Genomic DNA, 14,997 nt, shown 5'->3' with positions numbered 1-14,997 from the left:
ATCCGCGCTGTAAAAATCACTTATTCAGGCCTTTCACATGTGGTCGGGTTAATGTTACTGGACCGTGTATAATTGCGTAGTTTTATGAGTATGGTTCCGCGTGTGTCATAATGTAAAATAAACTGTGCTCTGAAAACCAACGTTTCAGCGTCGCTTACCGGCTAATGCTCTTATTATAGACAGTTTGACACAGCGCTACAGGCAACATATGGTCAAATAAAGATTACCAGGTAGTCGGAGAAACAGTTAATGATTTTATTGCTCTCACATCACACATTACATCACACATACTACAGTAACCCGTACTTACGACCACATCTGGATCACTGACGCTCTTTCTGGAGGCAACAAGCAGCTCAGCGCCCTGGCGGTCCCACGTTCGCCGCAGCGTCTGCCGCTGTCAGTTGGCACCATCGCCATCATTGGACAGCATCTCTCTCTCCGAAACACTAGCAATATCAAGGGCGAGAAGTGGCATTAATGGTTATTTTAACCCTACTTTTTGTGTGTACCGTAATCTACTCATGTATTTCGGATTTTAAAGATATGAAAAATATATTTACTGTTTAAAATGAAACTTACAATGTTCTTTAATTGTGTTACTTTATAAGTTAAACTTAATCCAGTCATGTAACTGACGTGTAGTAGTAGATGCGACTTTTCTCAGTGAATGTTACATTCCATGTTCCAGGTTCTGGACCCTACAGAGACGTTAGTCTCCCTTGAAACAGTATGTTGTTAATAAAAGTCAACAAATATTCAAATATTAACGACATTTCCGTTCATATATTTATTTATTTTTGTGGTGGTCATAAGACACCCCCACCCTCTCCCTCCTGTTTGTAGTGTTGTAGTATACGATACCGATTTTTTTTTTTTTAGTGCAGTACTAAAAGGTATTTTCAGGCTATGGACTTTACTTACGTATCAGGCAAATTTAAAATTTAGTACGTGGCTGGGGCATCAACTCTACGATGAGATATTCTTATAGAAATAATAAACAGCTCACCAGTTGCAGACAGGAAGGTTTATCAAAACCCCTTTACCACGGTTTCAATGTTTATAAAATCACCTTCTTCAGAAGGAAATACAGGCAACTGTATTACACGTTGTGGCAGAGGTACGCTAAAATATTGCCGAAAGGCATGAGTCAAATATAAAATGTCACCTTCCTAATAAATTGAAACAGGCACAATACGTTGTTGTCCTGTAACAGTTCGACACAAATGAACAGCTACTGTGCTAACTGTGTACTGATGTAGAAATATAATATCGCACCAATCATATTGTGCATGTTTTAGTTTATTATGGAGGTGAAATTTTGTATTTTACTGGCAACTTTCGCCTGTACTTGTATTTTAACGTATCTCTGCCACATCATGTAATACATTTGTCTGTATTTCCTTCTGAAGAAAAAGTTGTTATTATCTTTGAAACATGATATAGGGGTTTTAATCAACCTTCCAATCTGCAACAGATTGCCTGTTTACTATTTATTCGAGCTGATGTCAGTCAATCTTCAAAAAATATGTCAATAATAAAACCGAAAACAATGAAAGATTTTTTATAGTGAGCATAGTTTATCGCTTCTCTCCTCAGTTGGTAATAGAGATTATGAAAAAAGGTGTTGATGTAGTTAGAATTAATTACGTGTTTTGGTGCTCATCCTATGCCCTCCGATTACTAATGTGTGTAGTTCGACTTCACTGACCTAACATTGTCTTCCAGTCTAGAAACACGATATTGTATTCAGGCACGTTTACCATCTACGTTTTCAACTTGTTCAATCATGTGAGCTTCATTATGTATGTATTTGTAGGATTTGTATCAAAATAACCATATGAAGTTGAGTCTGTAGTCAACTTTTATTAAGGTAGAGATGTGCTACTCCTTTCCGGCCTAAGCGTAGAGAACTAAAGGGGAAAATGTGACATTACTACTAAATCATCGAAAATTTTTGTACCCAGAATTATATTCAAAGGAAGTCATAATTTATAAGATTAGTTAATTACAGTTATTCGATGTCCAGTGGTGTGTTACATGCAAAATAAGTAGAAAACGACCTGTTTTAAACACTATAATGGTAATTTTACAGTACAAAATGCTGTAGGACAAGCAGTCATGATTTATGATGCTGTGTACTAGCTATAAATTTTATATTTAATACGACTCCAAGAGTATTTTATACACGAAATGAGTAGAGAGCCTTCTGCTTTCTGCCACGGTCACCCAGGGATTCTTTATCCGAGTTCTGATTTCTTGCTTCAGTGTCCATGTCTACATCACGGTCATCTGTAGACACAAAATTATATTCTTGAAAAAAATCTCGTCTTCACTGAATTCTCCATTTTCTGTGTCTTTTCTGATTCTTGAATCAGATCGCCCAGTACGTTAGCGCAAAAATCATCCACATTGCCTTAATTTCAGTAGCAAAAGACGAGGTAAGCACTGAAGAGGACGAGTGTGATATAAACTAGCAGTCTCCTAACCATAACTGCTTGGTATTTCACGAAAGATTCGGCACTGAGATAATTCTAAGCGATAAAGCAAATATATCGACTACGAGAAAACGCACTTTATTGCTAAACATTCGTAATACATACAAGAGCAAGCCGCTGGACTCAGGCAATAAGTAACTCGGCCTTTGTTAACAACCACGTATTCCAATAAATGCACTAAGAGCACGTATCGCTAATATGTCCAGATTCGCAGTAACCATGAAGAAGAACCTACTGTAATCATAAGTTTTGTAATCCACTACCAATCTATCAACGCACCTAATCTACTGCATTTTCACGGTGAAAATTGAATCACGTAATAGGAAATGAATTCAATGCTTGGACGCTACCAGGGCAGTTACTAGAGCAGTCTCTGATCTTTTCGAGGCAACAGACCTGGAAAAAAAGGGCTTTACCTTTTCCCACTCTGACTTATTTGCGGAACCAGCCAAAGAATCTAGCGCTTTCAATTTCTGCCACACCAAACGCTACAACCGAGTGCTGTTTCTCCTCCTTACCCGCGGCGTTTTAGGCAGCTTCGGCAGGAGCTACCTGACCACCGCAATGAATTTCCGCGGTGGTTCCACACGTCCCACAGGCCACGTTCGTAGCGGTGCGACGCCAGCGCCGCGCCGCGGTCGCAGCCGTCACTACCAGAGCAGGTAGAGGTAGGCAGCAACTCGCTGGGCGCTAGCTAGGCCCGTGCTGCGAGCTCGCTGCCCACCTTCCGCTTGCCGAGTCGCGCCGTCTCGTTGCGCTGGTGCCAAGAGCCGCGTCGGATGGCGACCGTCCGAGCCGGCCCTGCGTATCCGCGAGCCGACGTCCAACACTGACACGCCGGGCAACGAGATTCTTTCCGGGGTAAACATGCATCTCAGTGCTCTGGGAACACCAAGTTCGCCGCAGCGTCTGCTGCTGGCGCTTTCCACCATCGCCATCGGGCTGACCAATCCCAGAGTTGGTGAGTAATTACAAGCCGACAGTCGCCAATCCTGACGTAATCCATCATCAGAGAAAAATATTACTACAACGTGCGTACGTAGGGCAGAATTCCAACTGAGTTACTATTATTGTAAATACAGCGGGAAAGAGGTCCCCTTTTCTTACAAGCTGTAAGACTGGATAAAATTATTGCATGCAGACTCATTTATATCGCACATGAGCTATTTCGATCAAATATGTCTACCAATACCGGCGTCGAACTCGTCTTGTAACACGAACGTTTACCATGTGTGTTAACTGAAGCTTTCGATTGCATTCGGCCAATTCAGAACGACATTGTCGCCTTTTAACCTAAATTACACCTCAGTCTAGTCTTTCACCATAATGCACATCCAAAACTAACAGAAAAAAAATAAATAGCGTCAGTGTCGTGTTTTCTTTTCCAGTTTGTATGACATCGTATTCTTCAACGATTCTGCTATTCATTACAATCTCTACATTATTTTTCTGATAACTCATAGATGACGTCACAGCGCAAACTGAGTCTACGGATGCCGGTTGTCGGCTTCGATTTGAAAAGTAATGAAGGTTTTGTATGTGACGTCATACATGCACAAATAGAAACAAGACGAGTGATAAATAGTGCAGTTGACAATGAATATGATGCCATATGAAAAAAAAGTTACTGACGCTATTTCTTTTGCGTCTTTATTAGTTTTTGGAATGGAGGTTGAAATGACAGGCTAAGCAGTAATAGAGACTGAATCCTAGGTTAGGTTCTAAGGTGAAAGTTTGATTGTGAGTTGCCGAAACCAGCAAATGTAAATGCGAAATATTACACGTGGTGACGTACTGATTTAAAACCTCGTCCAAGGTTTAGTTTAGACTGAGAGGTGATAGTTTCGCTGTGTGCTGAAGAAATGGTATTGAAAGCTACAGTTAACTCGATTATTCATTTTTCAATTTTTTCCTCATTCTTGGGATTTATCTTACCATTATGTGTTTGTATGTATTGGATCTGGAGCACAGCGCTAGTCCAGTCGCATTTCATAAACGTAATTTAATGAAGTGCAACTTTTTTTGGATTAACAGATTAAGATTATAATAGGCGCAGTGTGTGTTATGATCTGAATATGAATTCATGTCAGGAGACGTACCGTTGATGTGATGTGGGAAATATATCTACTGTGATTCAGGTAATTATAACATTAGTAACAAACAAATAGACCAAATTTTAGCGCCGTTGTAGCATTGGAACAGGCTGGAAATCGTCAGCAGAGTAACATAGCTAGTGTGTAGTGCGAAAGGTGGACACCGTATGTTTTTTCTTTTAAAATTTGGGTGCCTACTGGACAAAACGGTTGTGATCTCAGATAGGGGAATCGCGTTCGGAACATTCTGCCCCATACTTCATAGCACCTTTTCCAGCAGTCGGTGGGTATAAAGTAGTGGTAAAACAACACTTAACCGCCTATTTTTGGTGGAACGACTAAGTTCCGCAAGTGACCGATGAAATAGCAGGCCAATTACTTCCAAGCTGCGGACTTGCTTTACTAACACAATTGGGTTGGTTACCTCATTACTTTCCATTACATGATAGTATTTTTATTCGCTTCAGTGCTATGCTAGGATCTTTGCCAGCAAGCTTCAGTCATAAAGGTAGCAAGTACAAATGGTTACCTAAAATTTTGGCTGATCCTCTCTGAGATCGACAAAGAAAACAGCAGAGTGAAGTAAATTATTGTGTAATGAATAAGATGCACTTCATTGTATCAAGCACTGTAGCTTCACCGAGCACGCTGCACTTTTATCTTCCCAGATGCTAAGCTCCTCAATCGATAATATACTTCTTTATGTATTGATGAGTGCTAATCATGTGTCAGTGACATGGTTCTTTAATTAGATTTGAGGGTCCTTAGCGCAGCGTTCTGTAATTTATCGTATCATTCTTTCTCCTGTGTACTCATACTAATAACGAACGAAGATCTCTTAATTTATTATGTCGATCTGCATGTAAGTATTATTGTTGCCATTTTCTCAGTAATATAAATATTCTACTAGGGTTGAGCGTCTTCCTCTCAGTGAGACTATTACCACAGGAGTGCACACTTTTTTGTCAGTGTCTGTAATTTTGTTTGTGTTTTTCTGTTGTGAGAAATGTCATTGATGTGTACTACGTCAGTGGTCTTACAAACGTGTTTTCTGTGTGATCACACTCCTTGTACGACTGACCTTGTCACTTTGACAAGGGGCACTCGCTTTATTGAAAACCTACTGCACAGTTTCTTACGGCACTATGTTAGAATTAATACTAGATCATTTTGTTATCATATCTGAGGAAGCTAGAGATGTCCGACTAAGGTAAACGAACTATGTTTTCTTACATATAATTTGGAACCAGTAGAAATCGCCTGAATGCTCACTTATTACTGAGCTATAATCTACTTGGCAAATCTGAAATGATATTGGAGTTCATTAAGATTTCCAGCTTATGGATAAGTATACATCTGCCAGATACTGTTAAATCATCTGGACATGAATTTCTAGAGACTGATCGTTTGTGTCGACATATACCTACTTCTGCAATGCAAGTAATTTAAAATCAATGTATTGTGAGTGTAGGAACATATTTAATTTTACCGTATTAATCTTTATATTATAAGCAAAACTCTTCAGTGTAAAAGACGTTCCAAATTTTATTACGTTTTGTTTTCGCGAGATATTCGATATTTTCTATTTATTTAATGTACATAATAAACACATTTGAACAACTGAGCTACGGGTTTTTGTAACTTTATTACTACGTTTTCAGAGATATTCGCTACCTTTATCCAAGTGACAGCCTGTAATATTTTTCTGTGATTCCTAGTAAATTCTCGAAATCTTTTCTATCAATGAAAGACAAAATTAATCCCATAAACGCCAAGAGATGAATAATATCGTGCACTCGGCTTGTTGAAGATAATAAACTGTGAATTTGATTTACTTCATGCAGGCAGTCCAATACGATGTTACATGACGTGACGATACAATTTGTAAACTGGTATGCAACTGAAATCGCGATCTCCAGTTGCAACACAAGCTGGTAATAAGCTCGATACAGAAAGAGTTCCCAGTGCTAAAGGTTCCTTTGAAAGGGCGCAACCGACTTCCTTCCCCGTCCCTCCCTAATCAGACGAGACCTATGACCTGACTGCCTGGTCCCCTCATTCAAACCCACCCCCTACCGCTAGAGCTAGCCTGTACTGTTACAGTGGCAATAAGGGTGAGCGCGACCAGCTCTCCCTGGCAGATGAGGTGGCAGTATCTACCACTACAGCAAGTAACATAAATTACCACGGCATTCACATTTGCAAAAGGCCACTTCACAACGCTTTAGAATTGTCATAATATAGGCAGAGACTGACTAAAACAATCACAGAACGTTACTATAATGGTATATGGATATGACCTGCAGCAATCTAGCACGAAATTAGAATTATATCATTACCTTCAGCTGCTAACTATATACTTATATGGATATGGTGTCTGTTCTGTCGGGCATGTTCTCGCAACACTGGCCATGACCTTCTTCTTCTGTACGGATGCATACATATTCTCCGAACTCTTACGGTACTTGGTAAGAATATCTTCCACGAGTAATGAGTGTGATGGGGTGGGACACTACGAATGTAGTGTGTGGACATACAAGCTGAGAATGCGGGTTTCGCGGGAGGCGTGAGCTAGATAGTCCCTGCAGTCGCGCCATGTTTTGTGCCCTCGGTGGCTCAGATGGATAGAGCGTCTGCCATGTAAGAAGGAGATTCCGGGTTCGAGTCCCGATCGGGGCACATATTTTCACCTGTCCGCGTTGATATATATCAACGCCCGTTAGCAGCTGAAGGTACTAATATAATTCTAATTTCTTTACTATAATGAAGTGGAATCAGAGAACTTAGGATTTCAAAACGCATCTCTATGAAAGATACATATTCATATTAGTTAACGACAAATACCGAGCAGGTTTCTGTACACAATTACAAACAGATTTTATCTGTAGCTGATACGTGACGTGCCTCAAGAATTCCTTACATTTATGACGCCATAAAAGTACGTGCATTATTTTTCAATTTCTTTTTTAACCTCTGTATCTCACTTTCCACCCTTGATCTTCGACGTTGAGAATTGTCCTTACCTGGTTGAAAAACGATAATCAGTAAATTTTAATCTGAGCAAAACATGTCAGCAAAGATATACTCTTATTACGAACACGCATATAACTTTGTAGAAACGGTAATACAAAATGCTGCTAAATGCTCGTATATACTTAGCCTCTACTGCTAAATGTGACTCTTTTAGTTACATGTAAGATAGTTAAAACATAATGATGTAGCACAAAGCAGCACAAAGAATAGTTACAGAAAGTTAAAATGCTTTTCTAGAATAACGCTTGTAAATGTATCAAACCCACACTTAACGAATTTTTAACTACAATGATTGTTAATTTTCAGTTCACCATAAAGACACTGCCTCTTGGCGATGGACAGAAATCCTACATAAATATCAAGATTCACTTCAAATTATTTATTTCACTTAAAGTCAGAAAAATTAGGCCTACGTTGTACATTCTAAAGTGGCTGTGTTAGCAGGTAATGATTTGTCAACATCGACGCTACACAGCTGCTTAATTCGTCTTCTCTCATCTCCTAATACGATAGGATGGGGCCCCTCCACGCCCGCACCAACGTGGTGACCAAACCAAAAGTTCTACTGTCACCTCCGTATAACATGTTAGTTTTAGAATCAGGAGTCACAGGATGCAGGCTGTGATGTTATCCATGCGTCTGGGTAAGATTACTCATTTACATGGTCCATCAGGAGATAGAAGTGGTCGAAAGCGATTGAAGGGTAGCGGTTTTTAAGGGCAGAGGGAAAAAAGTGCCAAGGCAAGCGCCAAGGGAAGAAAACCTCTGCAATAGTAGGACGGGTAGTAAGGGCAGTAGCGGATTACTAGCTGCGACAGCGCATGCAAGGTGTGGTTATGTTAGTGCGAGGTATCGTGCATCGTTACCGTTGTCGTTGCTGGCGCTCGTTCCAGGATCTGCTGCTGCTGCGTCCCTGAAACATTACATTGTCATCATATATTAGTGGGCGATCGGTCATAGATCAGCTCACAGTGTGGGGGGGGGGGGGGGGGTGGCTGGTTTGCGTGCTGTGTGCAGTACGGTTTCCCTGCGATTGCCGGTATTTCGGGGGGTTAAGCATCTGGGGTTGCCAGTAGTAGCTGAGTTGCAGGGGCTCGCCAGTACTGTCATGTTAGCGTGCTATGGACCATAGATGTTCAGTTTCGTGCTAATAGTGTTTTTGGTCTATTATGTTTCCATCTATGGTTGTGGTCGTAGTTACCCAGAGAAAGGATAAACGGGTTACGCGAGTGTCTCGTGTTTCTGTATAGTCGTGTGGAGAGTTTTTGGAATACCTGCAAGATGGTATCTAGCCGATATTCCCGGTGAAGGTCCGCGGTGCGCGTGTAGCGCGGAGCGTTGCTTATGATTCTGAGTACTTTGTTCTGTATGAGCTGCAGACGGCGCACCCGTGTGGGCGCAGCGTATCCCCAGACGGGAGCAGCATACGTCATCAGAGGTCTGATAAGTGTGGTGTACATGGTCCTGGACACCCTCCTATTCAGTGTGCTACGCCTGTTAAGCATAGGGTAGAGTTGTTTGAGCCTCGCGTTTGCTTTGTTGGTCACGTGTTGGATGTGGTCCCCCCAGAGTAGTTTCCGGTCCAGCCAGACACCGAGGTATTTGACCTTCTCTCGGAAACGTATTGGGCGTGCGTGTAGTGTTATTTGATTGCAGTGTTGATGTTTGCGCAGTAGTTTCGGTCTTCTGGTGAACAGAACGGCTTCGCACTTGTCGACGTTTACTCTAACACGCCACTTCACCAACCAGGGCTCTGCCGTTCTGAGTGCGGTCTGTAGTCGTGAGTTAATGTTAGACGGCTTCCAATCTTGCGCTAGGATGGCAGTGTTATGTGTATCTGGGAGGTCGTTAATGTAGAGGTTAAACAGTAAGGGCCCTAGGATGCTTCCTTGGGGTACCCCTGCCTGTATACCATGTCGTGTTGATTGTTTGCCCTGCACGTCAGTGTTGAAACTCCTGTCCGTGAGATATGAGTGTATGAGACGTACGAGCCCGTCGGGGAACCCTGCGTCGTTTAGTTTGCGTATGAGGCCGTTGTGCCATAGACGATCGAAAGCCTTCTCGATGTCCAGGAACACCGCACCAGTTGCTTTGTTCATGTTGTATCCGTGTGTGATGTATTCGACGACGCGGAGGAGTTGTTGTGTTGTCGAGTGGTGATTCCTGAAGCCGAATTGCTCCGGCCTCAGGGTGTCATTTGTAATGCAGTGCCTAGTGAGTCGTTCTAGTATTACCTTCTCAACAATCTTGCTGAGCGCGCTCAGCAGGCTGATGGGTCGGTAATTTTGTGGGAGGGAGTGGTCTTTCCCCGGCTTCCTGAACATCAGGACCTTGGCCGTCTTCCAAAAGGCGGGGAAGTGTTGGTGTTTGAGTATGGCATTCGTAATGTGCGTGAGATAGTCTATTGCTTTATCCGTGAACTCCTGGAGGACACGGTTTTGAATGCCATCGTGACCAGGGGCCTTCCTAGCAGTGGTATGCATGATGGCCCATTTCACTTCAGCTGTGCTAGCCTGACGGATGTTGTTGCGCGCTGGTTGGGCCAGGATGCGAGTGACCTCCTGGTCTGTTGCAAGTGTGAACGCTGGATCTGACGGATCCATGTTCGGTGTGAATGACGCTGCAAGTGTGAGGGCCATCAGTTTAGCTTTTTCTTCCGCAGAATATGCCGGTCCGTCGGGCCCTTGTAGCGTGGGTGTGTAGTGTTTCTCCCTGGTGAAGTGTCGGGCCATCTGCCACACGCCAGGTCGCGTGGTGTCTAGCCCTGCGAGTTTTTGGTCCCACTGTTGTGTTTTAAATGTTTGTATTTTGTCCCGGATTATTCCCTGGAGCCTGTTAATGTGCCGTTTGAAGTGCTGGCGCCTGGTACGCTGCCAATACCTCCTGAGGCGGTTCCTCATTGAGATAAGGCCCAGGATCTCCTGGGGCAGGGCAGCACTGTATTGTTGTGGTGTGCGGATTGGTATGGTGCCGGCTATTGCGTCTTGGACGGCGTTAGTGAGGGTTTCAACAGCCTCCTAATACGAGATAGTTCAAAAATGGTTAAAATGGCTCTGAGCGCTACGGAACTTAAAATCTGAGGTCATCAGTCCCCTAGAACTTAGAACTACTTAAACCTAAATCACACACATCCATGCCCAAGACAGGATTCCAACCTGCGACCGTAGCAGTCGTTCGGTTCCGGACTGATGCGTCTAGAACCGCTCGGTCGCCACTGCCGTCAAGACGAGCTAGTCCTAACTCACTTATCTATCGCAGTTTTTTTTTATATCTGATTAGATATCACTTGCATCAGTAGTCAAGAATGTTGATAAACTCATCGTACATCCCATATGAGTCTATTCTCTCACGTTCACATTGGACGAAGGATGAAAGGAGACTATCTGTCTCCTGGCCATTTACACTCCACCATAGCAAGTAATGGTTATCTACTACTGCTGATAATACCTGTACAAACATTCACTGTATGAACATAGTATTATAATATTTTCTTGCGAAAGGCCTATATTTCTGTGTTATGAATCATTTATTATTAATTTTGTATTTTTTCTTTTTATAGAGATAGTAATTGCCCCACAGCGTCACATGCATACACATTTGACGCATAACATACTGAACACACCTCCTATGTGTGAATTCCTAAGCCAAATTATGCTAAGAACAACACACACACACACACACACACACACACACACACACACACACACACACACAAACATGCCCGAGGGGGGACTCGAACGTCCGGCTGAAGGGGCCGTGCAATCCGTGACATGCATCTTACTGCGCGGCCACACCGCGCGGCCCTCTGTCAGTCGACCTCTATCTGAACATCCCCTCCTCCCCACCGTCTTTTATCTTTTCCTCCCCCTCTCTTTGTCCATTTCCTCCAACCCCATCTCTGACCCTGCAATACAGTTCAATAAAGGAAGTCGATACTACTCCCACAATATGCCTTCTGTGCAGGGTAGGATATGCATCAGGTGAATGAAAAACAGTTTTCGCCCATGGCATATCGGCTGCCATGTGAAGCAGGTGGATAAAGGAGCGCTGTTCTATTCCAACACAAGACGCCTCTCATGGGGGGCAGTCTACGTCTCATGGCCCCAAAAACTCTCTTCTTGACCTGACATTTAGGGTATCTTGACAGGCCAACAGTATTCCCACACAACAGGCCTGTTGTGCAGGGTTATTTATATACAAGGGGATGAAGGCACACGTTTTTGTTATCTCTGCTCTTATTGAGGCTAGGAGGTTGTAAATCCCACAGTGCTGATACTCTTAGACCAGCTGTATATGTGCCAAATTTGGTTAAAACCGATCCAGGGGTTTCCTAGCAGATCCTGGTCGTACATACACAACTGTGTTTTGTGTATATAACAGATAAATAATCGTATAAAGCTTTAAGTACATAAATCTGTGTACAAAATTAAACTGTAAATTTTACTACTGCTTCAGTCTATTCAATGTGAGAGTATATTTACACACATGCCCTGATCCGTCAAAACATTGTGACTGCTTGCTGACTATAGTGTTGTTACAGATTTCGAACGCAATATAGAAACGATTCTGCATGACACTAGTTTGGCAAGTTCTATAAATTAAGGGCCTGTGGTTTGTGGTTGAGCACTCGATGGTGTTACAGGTGAGCTCCACTGATTTCATAGTACAGGAATTAAATGGGCAAGACGTCAAAGTGGGTTAATTTTAATTTTAGTAATCAACAGCCTCAGTTGCACCGTTTAACTAGAATTTACGTAGGTTTCAGTCGGGATAACCCAACCTTCTTCAGAATAACAGTAACTACCGTTTGTCCATAGTGACATCGTCAAGCTAAAACTAAAAATCCATAAATTATAATCAAACTGTAAAACTTATGTTTTCCAGTACAGCACTCGTGGCTGCCTCATCGCGGTCGCGCAGTGGGACCGAGGCAGTGGCAGACAAGTTTTACAGTGTGACGATAATTTATAGATTTGTAGTTTAAGTTTGACGGTGTCCTCTATGGACAAATGGTAGTGAAGAAGGTTGGGTTATCCCGATTGAAACCTAGGTAAATTCTAGGTAAACGGTGCAACTGAGGCTCTTGAATATTAAAATTAATATTTGTACACTTGCTGACAGGGCCGCGAAATGTTGAAGATACAGGGTGTTTCAAAAATGATCGGTATATTTGGAACGGCAATACAAACAAAACGAGCAGCGATAGAAATACACCGTTTGTTGCAATATGCTTGGGACACATATCAACCATGTGTAACAATAATATGGCGTAGTCTCTGAATGAAATTACCCGAAACCAATGACAACGTGTCTGGCGGAATGGCTTTACATGCAGATGAGATGTACTGCTTCAGCTGTTCAATTGTTTCTGGATTCTGGCGGTACACCTGGTCTTTCACGTGTCCCCACAGAAAAAAGTCACAGGGGTTCATGTCTGGCGAATAGGGAGGCCAATCCACACCGCATCCTGTATGTTTCGGATAGCCCAAAGCAATCACACGATCGTCGAAATATTCATTCAGGAAATTAAAGACGTTGGCCGTGCGATGTGGCCGGGCACCATCTTGCATAAACCACGAGGTGTTCGCAGTGTCGTCTAAGGCAGTTTGTACCGCCACAAATTCACGAAGAATGTCCAGATAGCGTGATGCAGTAATCGTTTCGGATCTGAAAAATGGGCCAATGATTCCTTTGGAAGAAATGGCGACCCAGACCAGTACTTTTTGAGGATGTAGGGACGATGGGACTGCAACATGGGGCTTCACGGTTCCCCATATGCGTCAGTTCTGTTTATTGACGAAGCCATCCAGGTAAAAATACGCTTCGTCAGTAAACCAAATGCTGCCCACATGCATATCGCCGTCATCAATCCTGTGCACTATATCGTTAGCGAATGTCTCGTGCAGCAATGGTGGCGGCGCTGAGGGGTTGCCGCGTTTGAATTTTGTATGGGTAGAGGTGTAAGCTCTGGCGCATGAGACGATACGTGGACGTTGGCGTCATTTGGACCGCAGCTGCAACACGGCGAAAGGAAACCAAAGGCCGCTGTTGGATCACCTGCTGCACTAGCTGCGCGTTGACCTCTGTGGTTGCCGTATGCGGTCGCCCTGCCTTTCCAGCACTTTCATCCGTCACGTTCCCAATCCGTTGAAATTTTTCAAACAGATCCTTTATTGTATCGCTTTTTGGTCCTCTGGTTACATTAAACCTCCGTTGAAAACTTCGTCTTGTTGCAACAACACTGTGTTCTAGGCGGTGGAATTCCAACACCAGAAAAATCCTCTGTCTAAAGAATAAACCATGTTGTCCACAGCACACTTGCACGTTGTGAACAGCACACGCTTACAGCAGAAAGACGACGTACAGAATAGCGCACCCACAGACTGCGTTGTCTTCTATATCTTTCACATCACTTGCAGCGCCATCTGTTGTTGAAAATTGTAACTACTGTAATTTCGAAAGTTTGTCCGCCTGAAAATGTACTGTTGTCCCAAGCATATTGCAACAAACGGTGTATTTCTATCGCTGCTCGTTTAGTTTTTATTGCCGTTTCAAATATACCGGTCATTTTTGAAACACCCTGTATCAACGTGAGTTCCCTATCTTGCTCCTCAAACAATTGTAGCACGATTCCGGTAAAATGATATGGGCAGTTATCCTGTAGGAATATGTCATCGCCATTCGACAATATATCAAGCATTAAGGGATGCTGGTGGTCTGCAGTAATGTTCAAATTGCGCACAGCTGTCGCTGTGCCACAGGTCCCCTGAAAGCTCACCTGTCTGCATTCATCGTTCACTGTACGTTTAGAGAATTCATTATACTGGATGATGTATCCCTCACGTAAATCGACCTGGGATGGCAAGGAACGTGATTTATCCGACCAGGCAACACGTTTCCATTAAGCCAAAGTCTAATTTTGATGAACCTATTCTCACAGCATCATACTTGTGGAAACCTATGCGCTTAATGGTGCGCACCAAGACATTTGTGCCTGTACCACCATTGTACTGTGGTTAGCTACGCCACAGATCGTCGCCTATCCTGATTGTCAGAAAGAGAGTAAGCCTTCTACCTCCACGTTCTTTGATATGGCATGGACGTCCAACACCTTGTCGCTACTCGTGGTTTCACCGTCCTTCGTCTACTTTCCGTGGTTATGCACTAAAGTAGCACGAGAACAGCCGAGTACCTCTTCGAGGCAGCGGGCCATGACAGTCTGCCCATTGTCGAAGTCGCTTATGTCAGTGGATTTCCACACTCGCCGCCCGTGTAGTCTCTAGAATTGTTCTCTCTTATCGCTCTACTCGGTCGCTTCTGTTCCTTCCCTATCGCGTCACGTGTGTGCAACATCAGCGGGCATTCGATATCAT

General features: G+C 43.1%; 1 protein-coding gene across 1 annotated transcript in view; it reads left to right on the top strand.

Moving 5' to 3' along the window:
* Positions 1-3,187: 3,187 nt before the first annotated feature.
* LOC126278655 (uncharacterized) overlaps positions 3,188-14,997 on the top strand; it is a 1,016,423-nt gene continuing 1,004,613 nt past the window's right edge. Inside the window, exon 1 of the mRNA XM_049978869.1 lies at positions 3,188-3,459. Within this exon, the coding sequence (XP_049834826.1) occupies positions 3,366-3,459 (94 nt within the window). The 5' untranslated portion in view covers positions 3,188-3,365. The remainder of the gene's footprint in view (positions 3,460-14,997) is intronic.

This window comes from Schistocerca gregaria, chromosome 6, assembly GCF_023897955.1.
Source record: "Schistocerca gregaria isolate iqSchGreg1 chromosome 6, iqSchGreg1.2, whole genome shotgun sequence".
NCBI lineage: Eukaryota > Metazoa > Arthropoda > Insecta > Orthoptera > Acrididae > Schistocerca > Schistocerca gregaria.
The sequence above is the reverse complement of the archived record's forward strand: the minus strand, read 5'-3'. Positions and strand labels throughout refer to the sequence as shown.